At 46.1% G+C, this 23,048-nt stretch overlaps 7 protein-coding genes across 7 annotated transcripts; 4 read left to right on the forward strand and 3 right to left on the reverse strand.

Moving 5' to 3' along the window:
- Positions 1-1,153: 1,153 nt before the first annotated feature.
- N7446_000630 (uncharacterized protein) lies at positions 1,154-4,041 on the forward strand (the record flags this gene model as incomplete). The annotated part of the gene is made up of 16 exons (XM_058509397.1): positions 1,154-1,232; positions 1,290-1,347; positions 1,402-1,433; positions 1,485-1,530; positions 1,591-1,789; positions 1,853-2,003; positions 2,054-2,220; positions 2,270-2,394; positions 2,453-2,596; positions 2,662-2,722; positions 2,774-2,881; positions 2,945-2,997; positions 3,045-3,300; positions 3,348-3,679; positions 3,733-3,814; positions 3,874-4,041. The coding sequence occupies 16 exons, from the start codon at positions 1,154-1,156 to the stop codon at positions 4,039-4,041; spliced, it is 2,061 nt and encodes a 686-aa protein (XP_058378376.1).
- A 1,479-nt stretch (positions 4,042-5,520) lies between these two features.
- Positions 5,521-5,989, forward strand: N7446_000631 (camp-regulated phosphoprotein family protein Igo1; the record flags this gene model as incomplete). Its single annotated transcript, XM_058509398.1, has 3 exons — positions 5,521-5,556; positions 5,631-5,690; positions 5,744-5,989. The coding sequence occupies 3 exons, from the start codon at positions 5,521-5,523 to the stop codon at positions 5,987-5,989; spliced, it is 342 nt and encodes a 113-aa protein (XP_058378377.1).
- A 1,881-nt stretch (positions 5,990-7,870) lies between these two features.
- On the forward strand, positions 7,871-8,303 carry N7446_000632 (uncharacterized protein; the record flags this gene model as incomplete). Its single annotated transcript, XM_058509399.1, is given in 2 exon segments — positions 7,871-7,922; positions 7,936-8,303. The coding sequence occupies 2 exon segments, from the start codon at positions 7,871-7,873 to the stop codon at positions 8,301-8,303; spliced, it is 420 nt and encodes a 139-aa protein (XP_058378378.1).
- Positions 8,304-8,736: 433 nt separating this feature from the next.
- Positions 8,737-9,879, reverse strand: N7446_000633 (zinc-binding alcohol dehydrogenase family protein; the record flags this gene model as incomplete). Its single annotated transcript, XM_058509400.1, has 1 exon — positions 8,737-9,879. The coding sequence occupies one exon, from the start codon at positions 9,877-9,879 to the stop codon at positions 8,737-8,739; it is 1,143 nt and encodes a 380-aa protein (XP_058378379.1).
- Positions 9,880-11,588: 1,709 nt separating this feature from the next.
- Positions 11,589-12,089, reverse strand: N7446_000634 (S-adenosyl-L-methionine-dependent methyltransferase; the record flags this gene model as incomplete). Its single annotated transcript, XM_058509401.1, has 2 exons — positions 11,589-11,816; positions 12,072-12,089. The coding sequence occupies 2 exons, from the start codon at positions 12,087-12,089 to the stop codon at positions 11,589-11,591; spliced, it is 246 nt and encodes an 81-aa protein (XP_058378380.1).
- Positions 12,090-14,757: 2,668 nt separating this feature from the next.
- On the forward strand, positions 14,758-15,904 carry N7446_000635 (uncharacterized protein; the record flags this gene model as incomplete). The annotated part of the gene is made up of 4 exons (XM_058509402.1): positions 14,758-14,888; positions 14,968-15,387; positions 15,469-15,821; positions 15,891-15,904. The coding sequence occupies 4 exons, from the start codon at positions 14,758-14,760 to the stop codon at positions 15,902-15,904; spliced, it is 918 nt and encodes a 305-aa protein (XP_058378381.1).
- A 3,591-nt stretch (positions 15,905-19,495) lies between these two features.
- Positions 19,496-21,249, reverse strand: N7446_000636 (uncharacterized protein; the record flags this gene model as incomplete). The annotated part of the gene is made up of 7 exons (XM_058509403.1): positions 19,496-19,714; positions 19,808-20,002; positions 20,058-20,366; positions 20,416-20,747; positions 20,770-20,990; positions 21,024-21,073; positions 21,145-21,249. 7 exons carry the CDS (start codon positions 21,247-21,249, stop codon positions 19,496-19,498), a joined length of 1,431 nt encoding a protein of 476 aa, XP_058378382.1.
- Positions 21,250-23,048: the final 1,799 nt, after the last annotated feature.

A 23,048-nucleotide genomic window follows, 5' to 3' on the forward strand; every position in this document is an offset into this window, starting at 1 on the left:
CGTTACCCCAAAGCTCATGCATTGCCTGCTGCTAACCTGATGCCTAGAGATGGGAGCAAAACCAAGTCTTTTTCAGTGACGAAATCTGCCCAGTCAAGCGATGAATAAATCCATGCTACACCCCGTTAGTTCTTATTCAATGTTTAGTCTGATCTATTATGAGAGGATGCATGAATTTAGAACATTGTAATGTTTCACGATATTTCTCGTTATTTGTGGCCATAACTTGTTCGTTTTCGAAAAACCAGGGAAATGTTTCTGCCATGTGTACTTTTGTAAATGTCCCAGTAGGTTAAATGACTAAAGTCCTTACATAAAACAGATCATATGATGTGGTTCAACTTGTGCAAAGATACCACGACGTCCACTACAAAATCATTGGAAGGTTATGTTACACTTGCACAGTGTATCAGAACAGCGGGGCTACGGCAATTCCGCTATTTGGCCCCAAGTGACAAAAGTACGTTCCGAGGCTAACAAAATGTTTTACATTGTCCAGCCAATTGACTTGTTGTCCCAGTCTGCCAAGGTAACAAAGCTGTCTCGAAACGAATACTAATTCCTGATAATAGATTTTAAGGATATCAGAATAAACGGTAAATTGGTCCCGGTACAGGTGGCCGAAAGCTCACTGAAAGGCAACCAGGCTAGCGGCGCGTACTATGCCAGTTTCTCGTCGATGTCCAAACAGTAAATCGAATCACCAGTGACTATTATTTGGTTCACCCAATGAGAACGAACATAAAAGCCAAACAAAGAATAACTGGACAAATTCGGTGGCACTTGACGATCCAATAGAGCAACTTGTTGCCTGTGCTCCGGAGGGTTTGTGGGGTCGCTGGTCCCCATTCATATCTCGTATCTCTCGGGCCAAGACAACGCTAGTGTGCATCTTTCAATCCCTCTCTTCGCTTCTTCGCTTTCTTTCCTAGCTCTTTCACCCAGGGGCATCTGACTGGCGTATCTTCAGGCTGGCATTCTTTGCAGAATTTCTTTTGACTAGCCGTTTACCTCCGAGTCTTGGCAGCTGATCCTCCTGAGGGTCTCCACATTTCAGCCCCTTTTCCTATTGGTTTCATATTTGAATTCCACTCCAGTGGAGCTTCATGAGCCCATTCGATAGTTACAAAAAAACTTGGAAAAATCAAACTTCATGGAGCAGTCAATCTCAGCCCGGAAAGCCAGTCCGAGGCGGATCAACGCTGGTACCCACCGGCGAAGCACTAATGCTTGTGGGTATCCACCATTCACCGAGGCACCAGGCATGCTCACTAATTCGCCAAACTAAGGCCGGTACTGTAAACGAAGGAAGATAAAATGCCATTACAACAGCGAGAATAGCCAGAGGTCAGTACAGTTACGTTTTCTCCCAGTTCCATGCGTTTACTAAGATTTTTATAGGAAATGCGTTGCTTGTTCAAGAGCGTCAACTGGTAACATATAAAATCTCTCGCTAGCTGAGCCCTAGCTAACATGTGCCACAGAATGCTTTTTTGATGTCCCTCCAGATGGTGTTCTGAGGAATGATGCGTAAGACTCAGCCCTGTATCTCTCCTTCATATCTGTACACTACTAATTTGTCTCCTACAGATACGTTGCAACCTTAGAAGCACGTATCCAATCGCTGGAAAGTCAACTCCGCGAAAGTAAATTACAACAGCCAGAGGCAGGGCTTACTCCTGAGACGACTTGTTCTGAGCCCCAGGTTCCTGAACGAAATGGGGAGACCGTCGAAAGAATCACCCAAGCAACCCAGCTTTCTGGACAAGAGAGCTTTTTGCCAAACAACGTAATTTACTCAGCTTAATCAGCTACAATTATTTGTGGAGGAGCCTCACTGACGGCTAAACAGGTATCGAGGCCCGAGATTACGATTATGGAAATGGTGTATGGACGTGCTTTCGTTCCAGGGTTCGAAGAAGACGCGCTCCCTGCGCTTCCTTCTAGCAGCGGAGCGAGAAAACTGGTGGATGCAGCTTATTTCTATACACAAGCAAGGTATTGTATCGTGGACTGGATTCAGTTGCGTGAATGGCACGAACATCGGGACCAGATCGCCTACATTTCTACCCAAGCCCCAGTCAAATCCCAGACCGGCAAGTTACAAACCCGAAGCTGGAGTTGCTCAAGTTGACTCTGAATCTGATAGGGGCATTTTTCATTTGGATAATTTACGCTATTGGAGCTCGCTTGATTCCAGACCCAGAGAATGCAACGGATGCAAGTTCCCAGCAATCCACGTCTAAGAATCTGTATCTGACCTTCCTAGGCATATTTTGCTCGCGCTCGAATTTACCTCCCCGCTGTCATGGCTCTACAGGACTTATCAACTGTGCAGGCTCTGCTTTGTCTAGTGCAGTACTATTTTCGAGCCCCAACAGAGTCTCCTATCTGGTATGTCATATGATATCATATCATGTTCGAAATTTAGACCTGCTTATGAGGTGAATAGGCACATTGTCGGGCTTTCTTTGCGTTTGTGTGTCAAACTCAGATATCATAGGAAAATTGCGAGTTCCCCAGAGGCACAAAAGTTGGATCCATACAAAATCGAACTTCGAAAACGATTCTTTTGGTGTGCATATTGCTTTGACCGGTTCGTGCGCCCTCTCTTCAAATTCTATTTTGTACTCTCGACGGTTTTAACGAACATCTTCTTAGATCGCTCTCTATTTTAACCAAACTACCATTTGGAATCAGTGACTCAGATATTGATGCCGAGGTATTTTATCCGGATTTCGAGACAATACAATAGTTACTGACTATGTATCAGACACCTGTTGACATCGACGACACTTGCATCGATCAACAAAGGATTCGAGAGCTTCAGATGAGACAAGCTGCTGGAGACTCCCGTTATGAAGAAGGGACAATCACGACGGTACTGTATCCTTCGCATTATGCCAACAAGATACTGGACCATGCAGCCTAACAACTATACCAGATGACTGCGGCTCTACACCATCTACATGTCTACCGTATAAGGTCTAAAATACTGTAAGTCTACTACTGGACTTGTCTTGGGCGGGATTGACAAGGCTTAGAACACGATTTACGGGACCCCACGCTCAAGTTCCTTCGTTAGTCGAAGTCCAAGCTCTGCTTTGCGAATTAGATCACTGGAAACAGCAAGCACCCCCAAAGCAAGATTCAAGGCCATTTCCTCAACAAACCCCTGATCGGGTGCAAGCGACATATACACAGGCGGTTCTCCTCTTGATACGTCCTATTCTAATGGCGAATGTCATTGACCCGGATCTAATAGGCTTGTGTGTAGAATTTGCTGTTGATGCGTGCCAAGTAAGTGGCCTATCCTATTTTAAAGGCTTTCGCTGATTCCTCGCCAGGATGCAAAAATACTAAGCCTGAATCCTCACACACCTCCCGACCGTGTCACTGTTTATCATTGCTTTTATTGTGGCGTTACCTTGCTGCAATGCTTGGCGATAAAACCGACAGCTTTGACACCAAGGCGCGCTCACCAGGCAATTAGTGCTTGTTTAAGTGCATTGGCTGTTTACACGAGAGTGCTACCCGCAGTTGCACCATTTCTGCGACTATTCGAGGATCTTTCCAATCTCTTGGTCTGCGACGACCATGAGTTTGAAACTCATCCCAGCCACAAACTGCGAACTATTCTAAACAGAATCGTTTCAAGCGATCCTTCAGAAGCGCCTGGGTACGTACGGAAATCTTAGTGCATGAAATGATTTTCTAACTGCAGGATCGTAGGATTCTACATTCGTTGTCCAATCAGGAGACCCAACAAGCTACATTTGGAACAAGTTCGGAGACACTGGAAATGGAACAAATGGTGTGTATATCGCTATCTTTGATCTCTTGAAACATTTCACTAACGAGCTTTCTCAATAGGCAATTCAATACAACTCTATTTTGGGTGGGCAATCGTCTGTGGTACTCGGAACCAACTTTCCACTAGATATGCCTCTGGACTTCTCTCCGCTTTACGCGCCAGATGCTGAAACAGCAGACTTGTGGATTGAGCCATGGTTACATCTCTCATCTGCCAATTTCTCATAACTATATGATGAATGAATGAAATGTTCTTCCTTTCTTTTCTTTTCTTTTTCTTTTATCTATAATGGTTCCGCTGTTCATGCGGTTCTGAAATTTCCTCCGTTCTGTCGGATTGGTGAGCCCAGTCCAGTCATCTTCGGGGGCACGAACACCTGCCTGTTGTGGCATTGGCGACAGTCGGATTACGGAATCTTCTTATGACATTGGGGAAGAGTCGGCTGCGAGATGCTGACAGTATCTAGTCTAGAAATGTAGTAGAACATGGACCTTAATACTGCTTAAAAATGTTGAGTGCTGACAAACGAGGGTACCGCAGCATGATCGTAGGTACAGGCAACAGGAAATATGTTTGGTGCTGAATCGGATCTCAGACCCACTTGATGCAAGCTGCTGACGCGAAATGAGCCTAATGAAGCCAAATTATAGGCATCGTTTATATTGAGCAATCGCATACTTACGATTGCCGTCAAATACGCTCATTCTAGAGAAGATTCAAAGGCCAAAACTTGGACGCCCCTTAGCAAGAACCGTATTCTCTACCCTCTTTTAATGTCTCCTTGTCAGACTCTACCGACAGGGGGAAAGCTATGGGTACGCTTGGGACACGGACACAAAATCATAATAATAGTGTCACGAAGAAGAGCCGAAGGACGCTTTTCGGGCTTTCGCCACTGGAACGGAGCGTGGTACTTATGTGAAACGTTGGGTGGAGGAACGGCCATTGGATAATGCAAATCAAGCTATTTGGAATTGGAGAATGGTTTAGCAAGGTACCGATATGTTCTTGTCAACGACAACTATGTCTGAAATATATAGTCATGGATGGATGATTGTTGGCGGTAATGTATCACCGGCCAATAACGAAAAATTTGAACTAATTGGCTTCCCTGGAAGTAACGCTAATCATCTATTTCACTAGTGGAAGGAGTCAAAACCATAGCCGTAGGCAGAAGACGTCTTCTTTCCAACTCAACTATCGACTGCGAACAATTAATTTGCTGGGATAAAATTGGCCAATCACAGCCGGTTGTAGTTCAGTTGGTTTAGAGCGCAAGACTGTAATTGATAACATTCATCTTGAAGTCGGCGGTTCGACTCCGCCCAACCGGATTTTTTTGTATTCCTCAAATTTTGGATGCTCCACTATTTGATAGGACTTGGCTATTTTTTGAATTGTGATTTCAATGTGAGACCCATTACAAAGATTCTATAAGCCGAAAAAGAAAGCAGCATTCGTAAATGTCAAACGCCACAATATAGAGCAGGTGACACATGTCAAAACAAAACCTGGGTGAGTGCCTACCCAAAGCCACGGAATACTATTTATTTCGCCACAACTTCGCTCAAAATGTAATGAATCCAAAGGATGAGTCACACAGATGGCGGCATGAGGTCATGAATTGTTTATGGTGGAGGAGGACTTTTTAACAAGAGACACTAGCACTCTTTTCTATTAATTTTACATATGCTCTTCACTGCGAAATGTCGGAGCAACAAAAGAAACTGGCAAAAAGCAAAGTAACGAATCAGCCCATTTCCCAAAGCAATACCGTTGCTTTGTTCTCAAGCTCCTCACTGATGGAAAATTTCAGATCGAGAGTCGGTATGGTGTTGTCCCTCTGAGAGAAAAGCTTTTTTCCGAGGAATCAAAAGTTTGAGGCCCACAACGACAAACATGATCGCTTACGTCTAACAATCAAAGTAGCATCGAACATACTTCGATTCCGGAGATTTTGCTCTCAATTCTGCACACAAATCATCGGAGATCTCCCAGCAGAGCACCGGTACCAAGCACCCAGAACGTTCTAATATCTCTCATCCATTCTGCGCAGTCCCTAGTTCGAGTAATGTCTGCGAGGACGCGAATGACCCAATACAGGTCCCGAAAGAGACGTGCGTGAGCCATCTCAAGGACGAAGATGACCTAGTCTGCCACGAAGATCAGGCTTGATCTGTCGTGATATAATTTGATTTGTTTTAACTGGCTTGGTGATAACCCTTCTTTGCGGAGCTCGTATTTGTTGAGCTGTGAAAAAAAAAACCGCGGGATATTGCATGCGACGAGCACCTCGAATTGAATATGTCAAGCAGTATAAATTTGGCAGTATCACTTATTGGACATACATACCATGAAGGGAAAATGAGTTTCTGGAATCGATTTCTAAGGGCGGGAACCTTCGATGGCGGAGAGGTATTAAATCAAAAGGACACCAATCTGCATACGAAACGATCTATCTACACAGTAGACGTTCGAGGGCCCTTACATGGCAAACTGGGCTTCCCTCTTCTCACAGGACAATGAAATAATTAAATACATGCATGTGTACGTTGTTTATACGTTAAGCGCTGTTGCACAAGAAAGCCTGTGGCACAAACCTTACAGCGTTCATTCGATGAGGTTTGTATGTGTTAACTCCTCGAATTAACGGTCACTGTCAACGATCAATTCCATTGCCATTATGGAATCTGTCATCTGCATGAATGGTCTGCTACTCCTGAGCTACAAAGTGAAAGACTCTCTCCAGGCTTTCGATACTTGCCGGGTGGTAGCGCCCGGCAGCAGGATCTGTATAGAGCAGACAAAATAGCGACACTTTGCAACCAAGCTGGGTCCTTGTCTTTTCTCTGAACCACTAGCCCGGAGACTAGGTAACTCGTTATTCTGATTTACATTTCTTGGTTAGGTATCGTCTCACCTCTTGTATCCTTTACATGTTTGGCTGTCATTCTCAACATATTCCATAAAAGCATGCAATGTCTGGGCACCCACGTAACCCCAAATGGATAAACCAGAAGCCATCACATCTGTTGGCTTAGTGCCTTGCTATAGACAAAAGTCCGTATGCTATTGACGTTATCTCCATTGAGCTTAATTCCACTTGGCGAGGATGGGTCTAGAGACCGTCATTGTAGCCCTTTCTTGGCCTAAGTAAGTAATAATGTGGAGGATAAAAGTTTGCATGATAGTCTCGTTTAACATCCGCAGTTACCGTGACTTGATTAATCTGTCTTCAACGTTTGCAATGTCTTCCCGGTACTTACATGCTCCAAGATCATGCGCGTCAAGACCCGCAGGGAAGCATAGTCTAAAAGGACCGTGGCTAATCACGCCATTCACAGGTTCTGATAGCCACAGGTAGTGCGCCTGGAACCAGCCTCGCAACCTCGTCAACGTCCCTTGACGAATATGCCTCAGTCTCCGGGTTGGATTTCTCTCCCTCACCGATGTCACTTACTGAACGCGCACAGTTTCGTTACGCTCAATGCGACTTCACATACAAAGCAATGGCACGGATAGTGGATACCTCCCTCCATGCATATGGGAGGATCGATGGCCTTCTAAATATCGCCGGGACTCACCACCGCGGGGACCGTGACTGAGCCACCTACTACCTCGACCAAGGCATCGCTCGTGACTATCGATGTCGGCAGCACAGTGACTCCAGATGCCAAGACTGTTACTTTGACCGCCAAGTCTACTACACTAGCCATCGTTTCCGTCGCTGGTAAGGATACCACAAGCACTCTAAAGGGCACTCTCACCGTAGCTCACACAGTCACGGCTGCGGTGTCAATAGTGACAACTGTAGAGGTAGAAACGACCACAAGCCTTCAGACAATCAGTGGCAAAGCTGTTAAGTCTACGTCAATTGTTACAATCACCGTTAGAATTAGAGGAATAACAACCATCAGCACCAAGGAAACCACTATATTCGTAGATATCAGCTATGTGATAAAGACTGTAATCATAACGATCCTGGCTATAACCGACTACAGTACCGACATTATAACCAACTTCTATTAAGGCTTCCACTATCATAGGCACGATCACATGCCTCGCAACAAAGAGCTTAGTGACCACAATCCCGGCGCAAACTTCAATCGTGACTATTACAGACACAACCTCAGTTGGAAAGACAACAACCCTCGAGGCATTCACAGTCACAGACACCATTATCTCGCTATTCTGGAAGACTTCGACTGTCATTCTTCCCGGCTCAACATACACAACGGTCAGTGTTAAGTCAACCACCGTCAAGAGCACTCTTAAGATTCCTACCTCCACCACCTCCGTCACTAAGACTACGACTATTAAGAGCACTATCACTTTGCCTACTTCCACTAGTAGGATCATTAAGACTTCGACTGTGTCTAACAAACCATCTATCACAATCACTAACCGAGCGACCTCCACTTCCACCGAGGTTGTGAAGGCTACTTCAATCAGTACCGCTACTGTCACGAAGACAGCTAAGTGCTCGTGATAGCTGGTATTATTGATCATTTCTTAGCATTTTGTTACTGTTTTCCTTTGCTTTATTTCTTATATCTCAACACCTTTGATTCATATACACTATGTCGTGTCACAATATATTTTTTATCATTCATATTTGGTAGTACAGAACGCGTAGCAAGTATAGAAACTCATACAAAAGGTGCTATAATACTTATAACATTGATAAAGTAAGTATTAGACAGGCTCTACCACGAAGCCAGTGTACCATTTCATGCATTATTTTCGCCCTACTTAAGCAATTTTCCTTTTACCTCGTTTTGCCCATTTTCGAGTGCCTCAAATTACAGTTGTTTGAAAATGGTAGGTCGCATTTGATATAAATGATTCAGAATGGACAGACTGCTTCCGCGCGGATATTTTCCTAACTTCTTTGCAACCCCGTATCAACACCCCAGACAATCTCACTCCGCAACCTCAACAACTAACTTCGTACAACTGACCCCCTGAAGCAGTTTGTCCAATCCAGCATTGATAGCCCCCAAACCCTTCCCCACGATGCTCGGCTCCGGACTCGGCCTGATGGCCCCCTTAGCCAGGTTCTCCCTTAGCCACGTCCCGAGCCAGTATCGGAACTGCTCCAGTCTCTCCTCTTTAATCGACGACGTCGTCACAGATATTGTCTCCACCCCGCTCACGACCTCAGCATCCGGAGGAAGGCGGGGTGCCGACGCGATCTTCGTCGTCTTTGTCTTCTCCTCTTCTTGATTTTCTCCGAGGAACCTCTTAAGCACAGATTGACATAGCGCCAGCTGCCCGGTAGCAAGGAAACAATGCCGGATCACTAACCCGTCCTCCTTGGCCGCCGAAACGATGGCATCCACGACTTGTGAGTCTTTGTAGTCGAACACGCGGTCCGCACCTAGTGAATGCACATAGCTCCTATGCGCCGAGCCGGCCGCGGCATAAACGGCTGCGAAAGAAGAATTGGGATCTTCCCGCAGCAGGCGCGCTGTTTGCACGCCCATGGTGCCGACGCTAGAGGACGCACCCCAGATTAGGAGAGCTTCACTTTTTTCCTTGTTAGACTTTTCCTTCCCTCCGCTGGTATCGGTACTAGTAAAGCCATCAGGGACTGGGATCCCCATGAGATCCCACGCGCAGAGGGGTACCTCAACGGCTACGGGCAAGGTTGCCGCGTGGTTCCAAGATATACCCTCTTCCGGGAGAGGCACAGCATGCTGCCAGGGAACGAGACACCGCTCCTGAAATGCGCCGTAGTCTGGGTGGCTGGACGTCCAGATAGGGGCGCCGTATGCGGCGACGCGGGTGCCCGGTCGGAAGGAGGAGCCCGAACCATTGTCGGTAACACCGATGGGAACGTTGTCACCGACCTCGAGGACTAATCCCGACAAGTCGAAGCCAACGACGGTGGGGTACGTGGATATGAAGAGGCCATGATCACGCACGTAAGCGTCTGCCGGGTTGAGAGCTACAGATTTGACAGCGATGAGGAGCTCGTCTGGTCCTGGCTTCGGGGTTGGGCGGGTCTGGACCTCATAAGGTTTGCCTTTGGCTAGGGAGACGGCGGCGAGGTGGGTGGCCATTTGGACGTTTTGTGTAAGTAGAAGCTTTGGAGGCGGAGGACATATACGTTTGATGATATAAGGGCAATAGGATCACAGAACTCAATGAGAAAATGGTGCAAATAATGCAGGGTAGCCAGAATAGGGAGCAATAGAAAGAAAGAAAAGAGACTGAGAGTCTGAATGATGATGATTTTTTTTTTTGGCTGGAAATTCTCTCTCCATTTATGCTTAACCTGACCAATTGACCAATTGATCGCTTGATCATATATTTGGTATTTGTAATAACTATCAGTATTCAGAGGCTTTGTCCTCGGGGTTCGGAACATCGAGATACAAGCATTAATAATGCCTGTAATTTCGAAGCTGTGCTTACTAATTATTGAAATGGGGATGGCTCGATGGCAGTCTGATATGGCAGACGGGTCGGTATCAATGGAGAGAAGACAACCAACCACTCCCATGCCCACCGTAGGCGTAGAGAGTAGTCTCAGGAAGCGACTGAAGTACTGATCTTGAAGCTATATCATGAATGAAGAATCTGGTGGAAAAACTGTAGTCATATTGATGATGGTAGGATGCTGCCCTCGAAGGAGAAGATTGCATACAAGCTTCCTAACGCATTTGTGATACCTCAGCCCGCTAATACGCTACTGTCATGGGTTCCACCACTACATTATATATATCTCGATAATGCAAGCAGATTATGGTATTTAAGTCAAGGTTTCATGATTGTGATGTCATGGAAATTAGCCCCCTTCCTAGGATCCTGAGGAATAACCTTCTTCTTATACAATTAACCTATCATCGTGTAGTGACGGTCCGATGCACTGTTGTTTATAGATGGGAGCGGGTCAGGGCAGGACTCTGCCAATCAGAGACCTCTGTATCCGAGGGAGGGTTAGCGGGGAAGTTAGCGTATGCCTTTAAATGTGAAACCAAGCGTCCTTGGGGTGACCATGGATCCCCCGGCTACGGAGCTCTTCGGCATCGTAACTATTCCAAGGGGAAGTCCTTCACAAGCTCCGCAAAGCATTAGAAAATTAACCAAGTATAGCCTCGATTTGTCCAAGAGAGGCTCGGGAGCGTAGGACTCCGCGGAGATCGAGATTGGCTGCCGGAATTGTAAGCTCAGAAAACTCAAGGTAGGTGGCTCTCAGTTTTCCTAGACTGGTGCTTAGCTGAAAAATCTATTTGTCCCTTAGTGCGATGAAGGCAAACCACACTGCAAGAGATGTAGTTCATTCGGGGTATTATGCAACTTCATCTCTAGTATTCCCGACCTACATCCCATCCCCGCTACCACAAGAAGGCCATTGTGGTTAGAGGAAAAGCGTACTATCTCACGTCTGACAAATCCACGTCCTATCAATTGAACGCAAAGTGTCAAGATCTCATCACAAAGTATCTTGTCACATCCTACATTTCTCCTCGGATTCAACTTTTAACTCCGTTATCTCCCGGTGTTTCAGTCGTGTTTTCGCACTAATAATGAGCCGGTTGGTCACGAATATGATTTTCTCGTGCTTCGTCCGAAGCCTTTACGCATGATCTCTTCACACACCGTATGTACAAGCTGCAGCGACCCTACGGTGTCTGCCGACAAAAATATAGAATCCTCTGAAGGGGGCTATCAAATTCGAAGTATTGTACTGTTATTGTTTGACAGACTGAAACCACGCGGATCAAGAGCACCCAGGAGGTAGCCATGGTTGGATCTCGAGAGCGATCTACAGCCAGGCCATCGTGGGCTTCTTGGCCATGATCACCGCCTGGTCAAACTTGGTGAACACCCTAATTTCCGTCAACTCCAAGCCAGCACGCTGCAGCAGCTCACGAAAACCGGCGCCAGACCGACTTACGGCATCGTGGCAAGCATGCGCGGCCAGGGCTGCCGCGGGAGTCCACAGGTCCGGCTCAGGGAGCTCGCCCTTGGTCTCCCACTCCACTCCGGAGGACTAGAAAACCAGTCATATAGCGCATATAGATCAAATTACTTTTTATGCCCATTCCTGCAGCACATCATTACAGTTTGGCGGTACCCAGGCGGTAGGAGTAGAAAAGGTCGACTTCTCGAGCGCTGGCTATGCGGTATCAGCGGTAAGATTACGAAACAAGGAAGATTCCTTGCCGCTCGGAAATATGTCGGCAATATCCCTGAGTCTGGTCAGAGAGATTATTTGGATTACAGGGGGAATTTGGTACCCACTTACATCGCCTGAATTGCCCATGCCGGTTCCGATGTCTAGGATATTCTGTGCGCTCAGTAGCGAGGTCGCACACGGTATATTCCATGATCAACAAACCCCTGTGGGGTGTCGCACAATTGGCGAGTCACCGACCAGTGAGAGAAACAACGGGTTCGTTTGGTCCGAGACTATGAGAAGAGCAGCAAGGTGCTTATAAGCAGTTGTTAGTGAGGGTTGCGACCTTAGCTAGTTGCCCAAACATGCCTTGCATAGTAACTTTGAAACTATTCGTCACCAGAGGAAATACTACGTTGATAGTGTCAATTTAGGTGACGAAAGGGACCACGCCGCAATAACACAAAGCAACTCCTATTTCACGATCAGCATCAGAGCAATTATGTTGAGCCTACACGGCCAAGGGAACACGCAGACTTCGGGAATCGGTGATGATTTTGGTGTCATAATAGCGGAGAAGGATGCAGTTCGATCTTCGCCAGAGCGAGGTGCGGGATAATTTGCTTGGACTGTTACTGCGTCAAAGTCGGTCTTGACCGCTTTTTAACGACATTCCGCTGGGGACCTAGAGAAGCAGAAATGGTGTTACCTTTCAGAATCATCAGTCACGATAGGAATGAACAACCTATGGATACAGACCATGTTAGTTAATCGGAGGGACGGGCTAAGTTAATCGTATTTATAGCCAACGCAACATTCATATGTCCCATAGTCCTTGTTACCATCAGTTTGCGGTAAAGCAGATAGTACTCGAGACCATGACAGCTGGAACATGAGGTCGTATGAAACTTCTACAGACGCTAACAGCCCTCATTATACTCAGGCTCGAATGTTGTCTCGTTTATGAGAATAAAGACGGTTGGATTAAACTTAAAGATGGATTGTACCCTCAATAAGATGATGACTTGAACTCCATGCCGTTGAAGACCCGTCTCAGCACCCTGTATTGAAGATCTTCTAGGATGCCGTTAGTGCCTATCTATCTTGTCTAGAGTGTGCTACGACAAATTAGCAAGTCTGGCTACCAGACTGACGTGACCGAAGGGACGAGCGAGAGCGGAGCAAATCTCTTTGGCTACCTCGTGCTGCGTCTCCTTCTGGAGTGCACAATAGCTATACTCAAAAGATGATTCCCTCGTGTTGAACAGGCAAAAAGAGAGCCTCAAGTGAAATCATATACATATAATAGGATTGCGACACGACACTTCCACAAATCGCTCTCTGCGACACAAACCGTGTTGCAAGGAAGTACTACGATTACTCAATTCCGAGGGATAGTAATTCATATTTTGACACCTCAACTTGAACCGAGAACAAAGAAGCATTTAGACGAGGCTACAGTAGACTGTTGCGCCTAAACGGTGAAGGCAACGAGACTCCAAAGAGAGTCGGTAGCAAACAGCCCTAAATGGATATTTCGGGAAATGGATTGCCATTCCTAAATAGTGGAAGCAGCGGGGCACCAAAGGGTGACGCAGGGGCTATATAGCGATAGTGGTTATTTCTTTAGGCAAAAAAGCAGAATACGGTGGCCGTTCTTTAGGTAGGCAGCGTTGATAACTTCACTATGCTCTTTATGAGTGTTTACGTTTATCATCATTTTTTCGACACACATCGACAGATCAAACGTGGCCATTTGAGGGTGATTAATTGTAACATAAGGAGATGGTGAATGAAGAACACAAATGCGGCTGGTAAGTGACTGTGTGGTGTGGCTGTTGGTCTTGAACGTGCCAGGACCTAGGGCTATTTTGACATGTGAACAAAGGGCCGATCTTCCCGGGTAAACATGTCAATAGTAGAATGCGCATAGTAGAAAATTGAAAGTCTGTACAATAGCTGGATTTTGGTCAAGTGCATTGCTATGCCCGATCGCAACCGAAAAATAAACCGATGTGGCCATAAATACAATTGATGAAAACGGTTTACTGTAGAGATAAGTTCAGTTCGCCATCAACGCAGAGATTCAACTTACAGTACGCTGAATGTGAGGGAAAAATTATGGGGACTGGTGAAATAACGAAGGTTGGCGTTTGAAAGGGAGGTGCACAAACATCAGGACTTTTGATTAAGTGTTAAGTGTATTGCCGTTTCTAAACGCAGCAAAAATAGACTGATATGGCCGTAATGAAATCGACTTAAGTAGTACAGAGATGTAATCAATTCACCGTTTACGAGGTTCAACAGATCTTGGTCAACATAAGGAAACAGTGAATTGTCATCGAACATCAACGTACTTGGTGTTCAAAAATGGTAAAGGGGAGGAGTGAAAAGATTGGCTAGGCAAGAGACCTTCTCGACATCAAGCGTAGATCTGTGCATTTCCTATTACCTTAGGAGCCCCGTCTCGACCAGAAAGTATGTATTTCAACCAACACGCAGCGTATTTTTGGTAATGCGAGTAAATAATGACCGGCTCATTACTAGCGCGAAAACACGACTAAGATATTAGGAGATAATGGAGTTAAACGTTAAATCCGAGGAGAAATGTAGGTCTCTTGTGTACATGACCAATAACAACACACATCACAAAACAATCAATATACAGACCATGTGACCCACCGTTTTCGCTCCATATATAACGGGGCTCCCGAAACTCTTCCGCCCGATCCACCTATCCCAAATTTCCATACCCGAGGTTTCCCAATTGCCTTTGTCTTGATCGCGTCGCAAATTCATTATCAAGACCATCGCAATGGCCGCCCCTACTGCCCTCCCGCAGCTCACTAGGAGCAAACCAGAGGGCATTGACCTCTATGCTCGCTTCGCTCTTGCCGGCGCATTGGGCTGCTCTATAACGCACGGCGCCTTTACGCCGGTCGACGTGTACGTGTCCTCAATTGACTCTCGCGTCAGCTCAGCTTCACCACCGGTATCAACTAAAACATAAAAACTTCCCACACAGTGTCAAGACTAGGATCCAGCTTGACCCTGCAACCTACAACCGTGGCATGATCGGTAGCTTCCGTCAGGTCATCCAAAACGAGGGCATCAGCGCTCTCGCGACGGGCTTCGGCCCGACCTTTGCGGGCTATTTCATGCAAGGCGCCTTCAAATTCGGAGGATACGAATTCTTCCAGAAGAAGATTTCTGATAGCCTTGGCGCAGAGGCGGCCAAAAACAACCGCACCGCTGTATATATGATCTCTGCTGGTTCGGCTGAGTTCTTCGCCTCAATTGCCCTGTGTCCCCTGGAGGCAACCCGTATCCGCCTCGTCTCAACACCTGGCTTTGCTAATGGCCTGATTGGTGGCCTTGGAAAAATTCTGAAGAATGAGGGTATTGGCGCCTTCTATTCTGGCTTTGGCCCTATCCTCTTCAAGCAGTATGTTCATCCAATTATAGACTATATATAGTTGTATAAAAGCAACGTGATTGGAAAGGACGAAAACTAATCCACGAATAGGATTCCTTACACCATCACCAAATTCGTTGCCTTTGAAAAGGTTTCCGAGGCTATCCTGAGCCACTTTGATAAGTCCCAGATGTCTGCTGGTGCCTCAACTGCTGTGAACTTGGGATCTGGTCTGATTGGTGGTTTTGCTGCGGCCATCGTGTCCCAGCCCGCTGATACCATGCTGTCCAAGATCAACAAGACCAAGGGTCTGCCCGGTGAGAGCACTGTCTCTCGGCTGGTCAAAATTGGTAAGGAGCTTGGTCTGCGTGGATCTTTCACTGGTCTCCCGACCCGTCTGTTCATGGTTGGTGGCCTCACCGCGGGCCAGTTCGCTATCTACGGCGATATCAAGAAGCTTCTTGGTAAGTGCGCTTCTTATTCTTCTTCGTTTGCTCCGCTTGAAACGGACATAAAACTGACTTCATCTACAGGTGCTACCAAATAGAGAGAAAGAACGTTAGACATCATACCCAGCTTCGTACTGCTTAGACCAAGCGCTATTTCTCAGCCACTTGAGAGACTCGGGACAATCGTATCTACCTACGTGTTTAGAGCGCCTTCTGTGCATTAGAATCTAATTAGAGCAGAATTGACTACTGATGGCAGCGTTCCTACATACCCACCAATATGTGACCTGTGTTGAAGTTGCTAACTGTGCACAATTTCTACAGCGTACCTCAGGAAACACCGCACCATATCCTCAAGCACGATCTCATCTACTTTATCCATTTCTGTTTTCTTACTGATTTAAACATTTCATATATCCAAGTCAGTGGATTTTCTTTCTATGCAAACTTCCATAATTTGTTTCCAAACGGGCCTAACGTGGCTCAGAAATTCATGACGTCCTTCAGAAACGCTAGCTGGCAGCCCAAGAGTTCATCAAAGCTCACATCCTTCAAGAAGTTCATATGGCCTCTGCCCTTTACGATCTCGTACCTTTTTTGTGTTTGACCTGTTGTGACCTCCTTATCCGGGAGGTCACAACAGGTCAAACTAAGATCTTCACGCGCAGTATCAATGGCGTTTTCGAAAGATTGTTCCGGTAAAGGGACTCTATAGCACTTTTGTTGCTGTATCTATGGTACCGCAAAGCAAGACGCAGTATATGGTGGATTGAACTTTGAGGTAGAGTGGAATGCCCTTCTATTTGCTCGTACCTACGGCTATATCACAAAAGGAATGTTTCGATACAGGTATTCCTTCCAGGAGGTGCTCTCGGCGACTAGGGAACCTTGGAACTTTCCATCCATTAGGCTGCGCTGTGACCAAGGAGGAAAATTTACTCTATCGAAGTATTGAGATTCCCCTGAGACCTTCAGCTAGCAGTCATTCGCTATCAGTTATTCTTACTTCCTGATATTTATCTAGCTATAGATTATTTATCAACGTTTCAAAACGATAAAATGAATAGAAAAGAAAAGAGAGATCAAGAAAAAAGTTGATTTGGTGGGATGGATATGTCCTTCGGGAGTACAAGAAGCCATGACTAACCATGGACCAAAGTTAAAAAAGAAAAGTAAGATGATTCATAACTACGTCATTTATCACGTAGGGGCTAGCAGCTCGCGAGGGCTTCCTGGAGCTCTTCTCACTATGGCCCTTCTAAATGTATTAGTTTTATCAAATCTTGTCTACTAGGAGACTTCATAGTTTCCACGGCGTGGAAACAGAATCAACGGGTAGCCATTATTTACTGCACGCAGAAATAGAGAATGCAAAAGGAGAGTACTCAAGATACCCATCCCCACCACCCCTTCGAGCATGTCCAAGTACCTGCACATCCCTTGTCATCTCATCATCACCACGTGAGAAGGGAGGATGGCACAGAGACGAGAGATTTCGAAAGGCCTCACATCCTCGATGGATTAACCAACGTCTTATCTGGGTGGGGATGGTTGACACCTGAATCTGAGGGTCGTTCTCATTCGAGAAAATCCTTGTCAGGTCAAGGTTCTCTAGACCCACAAGGGACTTCCTTGGAGTCGGATCAGATCCAACGAACTACAGGGACAAACGACAAAGCAGAGGAAGCATCGCAGACATCGTTCGCAGAGGATTATGGAAAATTCAACAGAGTCCTCCAGTACGACGACTCCAGTACTGTTCAATTATACGAAAAGAAGGTACCGGGTTTTGATCCAACCACATCACCAGCAAAGCCTTCGCAAAGCAATATGCTGGCGAGACTGAGGCGAGCTTCTACATCGAGTACAATTAGGGAACTCTATGCAGTCAAAGTGTTTCGTCACGCCCAAAACACCTCATTTCCGCTCGACAGTCCCATTCAACATGGAAGTCAAACCGAATCACTGTGCCACCCTAATATTGTGCCCATCATCGACATTCTCTATAATAAGCAAAAGGACCTCTGCCTTGTTATGCCCTACTGTGCTGGCGGCAGCCTGCGCTATTTTCTTTCCCAGAGAGGCAGACCAAGGGAAAATCTGTCCACCGAAGAGGTAAACTGTTTTGCTATTCAAATCCTGCGGGCAGTGGCATTTCTACATGAACGTGACATTGCCCATGGCGACATAAGGCCAGAACATATACTGCTCACGGCTCAGGGTGCAATAAAGGTAGGTGGTTTTGGTGAAGATGAAGATTCAATTCGAGAACTAGCCCAACTATCACATGGCAGTAACCTCACTTCATCTGCTTCGGTACCCAGCTCTAACTCAGCTCCGGCTTCTAACTATAAGCCGAAGCTGTGCATTCGGAGAAGAGCCTCGGATTTAAGTGTCCCTTATCTTCCCCCCGAGAGGTTCCCCAGTCGCCGTGGCTCTCGGCGTCAAAGCTATACACATCAAGACGTCTTTGATATCAGAGCGGGAGATATATGGGCATGCGGCATAATATACATGGTCCTACGGTCCGGCCAACTCCTCTGGCACAGCGCTCATAGAGTCAATCCTGAAAAGTCCTTTGCTGATTATCTCTCCTGTCGGCTGGAGGAAGATGGCTATAGTCCTATACAGGTACTTGAAAATGTAAGTTACTTCTATCGTCTGTTTCTAGTGAAGTTCAGGATGAGAAAAATATCTAATGTTTCGGAATGCAAAAGCGCTGCCGAAATGTGGTTTATGCGATGTTACATCCCGACTCAGGGTCGAGGATTACTGCAGCAGAGGTCTTGAGATCTGAGTGGGCCCTTGGTGTTGCAGTTTGTGAGGTTGGGGAGAGGGGGTTGTGATCGACGTTGATGTTTTTGCGCTGTCTATATGCACGCAATTGACGTGAAATGTAAAGGACTAATATAGACCTACAGTAATAAAAACTGACAAAAACACAAGGAGTACAACGGCAGATCCCACCATGTCACATGGTCGCCGTATTTCTTTGACAAGTGATGATCCTTCTAGAATGTGACAATGTAAGTAGTACTAGGTGCCATATAGGTCTCTGCTGGGAGAAAACACGGTAGGTTTGGTTTCAATGTCGTCGATCCTAGGGAGCGAGGCAAGTCGAATGAATGACCTTTTGGCTAGCAGCGACGCCGCCGTCAAAAACTCTCCTTGGACACCCAAAATAATCACTTTTTTCTACACCACTGGTCTAACTTCTGCCGGGCAGAAGCTGTCGTGGAACAACACACTGATACCCGAATGTAGACTTGTTGCTTGGTTAACTAGCTAGGGGCTGTGAACAATCAGAGGTCTCCAGGGCTAAATTGGTTACAAGTTACTACTACGGAAAATCTTACCATGGTTCGGTACGATGTCGCCCTAGGTTTTGCCGAGGTCCTTCCCGTTTTACTCTATAAGTTTAATTTAATCTATGTCTAAGTGTTTGGTCGTGAGATAGTGACCACACTTCTGAACGAGAGCACTGATAGTAAACCCTACTAAATTATTGATAGAATAGTAATTTACTAAGGCCGTACAAAATGAATCGTGTTCCCGCCTTGTCTAGCGTGCGTTTTAGCCCATAATGTCCTCCCAAGTACCTTCTTAGTACGTGTGTTATATTTCCTTACAAAGACTAGGAAATAGCGGGATATACATGCGGTTATTAAACGTACGCAACTCGTCAATCCTCACTTGGCATCTTCCTCAGCATCCTGCGGTGTCTCGAGCCCCAGAAGGCGGGACTTGCGCCTCGTAATCTGTTCTTTCCGAGTCCATAAATACCACATGCTGATCGTAATGATTGCCAAGATGATTGTAGCAACAACAAAGATCCAGAATTGCTTCGATATTCTGAGTTCCTCGGTTGTACCGTCGTCAAACTTGATCAAATTCATCCCGAAAATAGACTAGTAAGCGGTCAGAACAGATTTCGTTTTTGAAAGCCGATGTTGGTGTTAGGCGTCTGGACGTGACTTTTGGGGCTTCTGTTCACTTCTTACCGACACAAGGTTCACGGGTAGATAAATAAGCGTCAAGATGGTGACTACCTTGACGGTTGCATTTTCGTCGAAGTTTTTGTTTCCAAGTTGGAGCAGTTGTTCATTGGCACTAAGCATGCGGTTGTTCAAGTCAACCATTCTGTTGTTGAGGTCAAGCATCTGCCTAGTCATCCTGAAATCCAACCCTAATGTCGTCTACATGCCATTAGCGAGGGGCGGTAGTGGCTATTTTCTGGCGATTGCTTCTTACCATGTTTAAGATATCCTTAACCTTTTCCTTCAATACTTCCACCCCAACAACAAGTCCGTCTAAACGATCTTTATGATATGTCAAACACTTGACAAGTTTTTGAAACCCATTGTGTGTGCCTTTATGCCGTGAGCCTAGAGCACTGCTCAAATGACATAGTTTCGTGAGAGTGTCCAATATTACGCTCAATCTGTATGACGTAGGCAGGAGAAGGTCACGCGTATTGTGAATCGCCGTCAAGTTGCTGTCTCCTCCAGCGGTCAAAAAGTGATCGATGTTTCTCAAGATGAAGTCCAGGGATTTATCAGTCTAAAATAAATGTCAGAGGATCCGACAAGTGACGATTGCAGATACTCACATGTCTATCCACGTCATGACCTAGACAGTTAACATAAGTGCGCCAATTATCCAGGCATGAAGAGAAAGCAGAAGAATGAAGTATAAACCACGGATGATCCAAACGTAGCCCCTGCGGAGACATTGAGGCATATTGTTCAAGTTCCTTCTGCATGGGTGTATTTTGTCCGACATGAAAGAAGATCCAGAGATTTTGGAGATCATTAGGATCATGATGGTGGAAGACAGCCATTTGTCGTAAAGTCCAATCGCGAATTCCCACAGGTGTTGGAAATGTGAGTCTGTAAGAGATATCTAAATTATTGTTGATATCTTCTGGTACGTGTGTCAGACCTGGGATGTTAAATACCCTTACCTTGAGTACCATTTTCACCATCCTGAATTTTAATTGCTCCTTCACCTACAGCTGCACTCATGGGTTTGTCTCCAAATGTCGAAGTCAAGTCCCATAGTTCATCGCCAATTCTATATGCGTCCTTGAGTGCCTGAAGAGCTTCCTTTGAGATTTGGAGCGGCTTGATTGATGACTTGGAGTGTATAGAGCTAGGTTCGACGGAAGTTACATTGAGCCAAGCTCTAGGGAACACTAAATTACGACAAAAATCCTACATGATTCGTAATTTAGGCAGTGGTGTGGTTGTAATATGTTTTGGAACAGGCTGTTCTCTGCGAAAACAGTAGGAATGAGTTTATCTTGTACGGTAACTGTAAGTTACAAAGGTCAGCACACATTCAGTGTCTCAATAGAGCCAGACCGACCATCGCTCTCGTAAATAGAGATGCTCGCTGGATCGCCAGTGAGACAAAATGTGGGATAGGCCGAATTGTGGACCATCGTAACTGTGACTTCTGTAGCGAACTTTCCCTTCGAGTCAAAAAAGATATGATGCAAAGGTTAATAGAATTATTGGCATAACAGAGAATTGAAAGTACCTAAATATTAAAAACTAAAGCCAGGCTTAGATTGAAAACGCCTTGGGCTGGTTCAACCAAAGGGATTATCGGTGATCCTAGGGTCTGTCCCGCCTTTCTACGTCGGGCAACACTTAGGGCGGTTCACTCCCAGGCCTCTAAAGGCTAGGATGGGTTGCATTGTTTTGATTCCTGGGGGTTGATTTGCGATGTGGTAGCATCAGGCTCGAGAATCTCACCAAGTGGCCATGCAGGGGTCTTACGATTCTGTCACACGCGGCTGGCGTTGGTCGCTCTAGGGAGGCTAGGTAGTGTGTGCTGTTATCTAATTTGCACAAACTATACACTTATTGGCCCCAGATAACACGGCTTGGTATAGAAAATGCAGGGCTGAGGCGGGGCGCAGCCCCCGAGATCCCACCTGGAGGTGCCCCATTTACGATGACCGCTAGGCCGCAAGGCAGATTGACACATGTTCATCAAAAGCAAACGAGCTAGATTTCTGACCAAGTATTCAGGAAACCTGGTAAATATCTGCTATTTCAACTCCAGTTGACCCGTTCATCTTCGCAGAGGTCGCTGTTTTAGTCAAATATAAGCAACCATCTCGATCAACGGAATTGTGACACAGATTCTCTTACGCTACCTCATGCTACTAAGATAAATGGATGTTAGAAAAAGCATAGTGAAAGGGCATAATCAATATCACATTCAGGCCACGGGTGGCTTACCTCTTCCACCTCCCGCGGTGCTTGGAAACTAATCCGGCCACAAAAGTACTATGAGATAGCTGATTTAGTCTTCGCACTGAGGTTCCATGGGGACTGCATCATTGTGCTCACCACAACTTCGATATCGCGTCCGAATAATTCGTGAAGTCTACTCTCGAGCTTTTGCCGGCTAATATACCCGCTTATTCCTTCTCTGAGTGTGGTCGAAACAGTGGATTCTGATCCGGTTCGGACACGGCTTGAGGACATTTAAGACAACGCTGTGGCAAACAAGGGCCATGCAATTCAGCATACGGTGGGCTCGTTAGGACCCAAGGAGAATGAGATTTTATGGAATGAATAAGAAGGGCGATGGCCTCCACATCAGCACTAAATCTGGGGTCTCATCCCCTTCGTATATTCCCTGGAGAAGACGCCAAGGATTTACGTATCGTTTCATTTCGCAGGGTATATGTCATCAGGCGCCTAGCACCCATGATTTATTTCAACAAAGGTCGCTATGGCTGTGATGCTGAAGATGGGCCAGCCAATTATTAATCTTTCCCGGACATCCTCATGCGTGTGCTCTGACATCGCGTGCTGCTGATGCATGTTTGCTTCCCAATATGACGCGGCGCACTTTGATAGGCTCCGGTCGTAACCGATGCTAGTTATGCACTGGTCGGCATCGCTAGGAATTCTGGATAATAATAATCATAATTAAAAGTAAATACTATTCTCATAATTTCACCCGGGCACAGCTCGTGAGGGGTAAACAAAAACAATTACCTGGTTTTCGATGGCGTATCCTCATACGGTTTTCAGGTCGGGATGGTTCCTAACATCTAGCATGACAAGGCGCGCAAACGGTATTTCGCAGCCCCGGGAATGCCCATAGAGGTATATACCCCGGAAAGTTTGGCATGGGCGCACTACTACCAAGGCTATATGCGAGCCTTGCCGTTGCGGATTTGATTATCAGCTCTCTATGATTCAGCCTCTATCTTCCTTC

This window comes from Penicillium canescens (assembly GCF_028828765.1).
Source record: "Penicillium canescens strain IBT 15451 chromosome Unknown utg000001l_segment0_segment0, whole genome shotgun sequence".
Classification (NCBI taxonomy): Eukaryota; Fungi; Ascomycota; class Eurotiomycetes; order Eurotiales; family Aspergillaceae; genus Penicillium; species Penicillium canescens.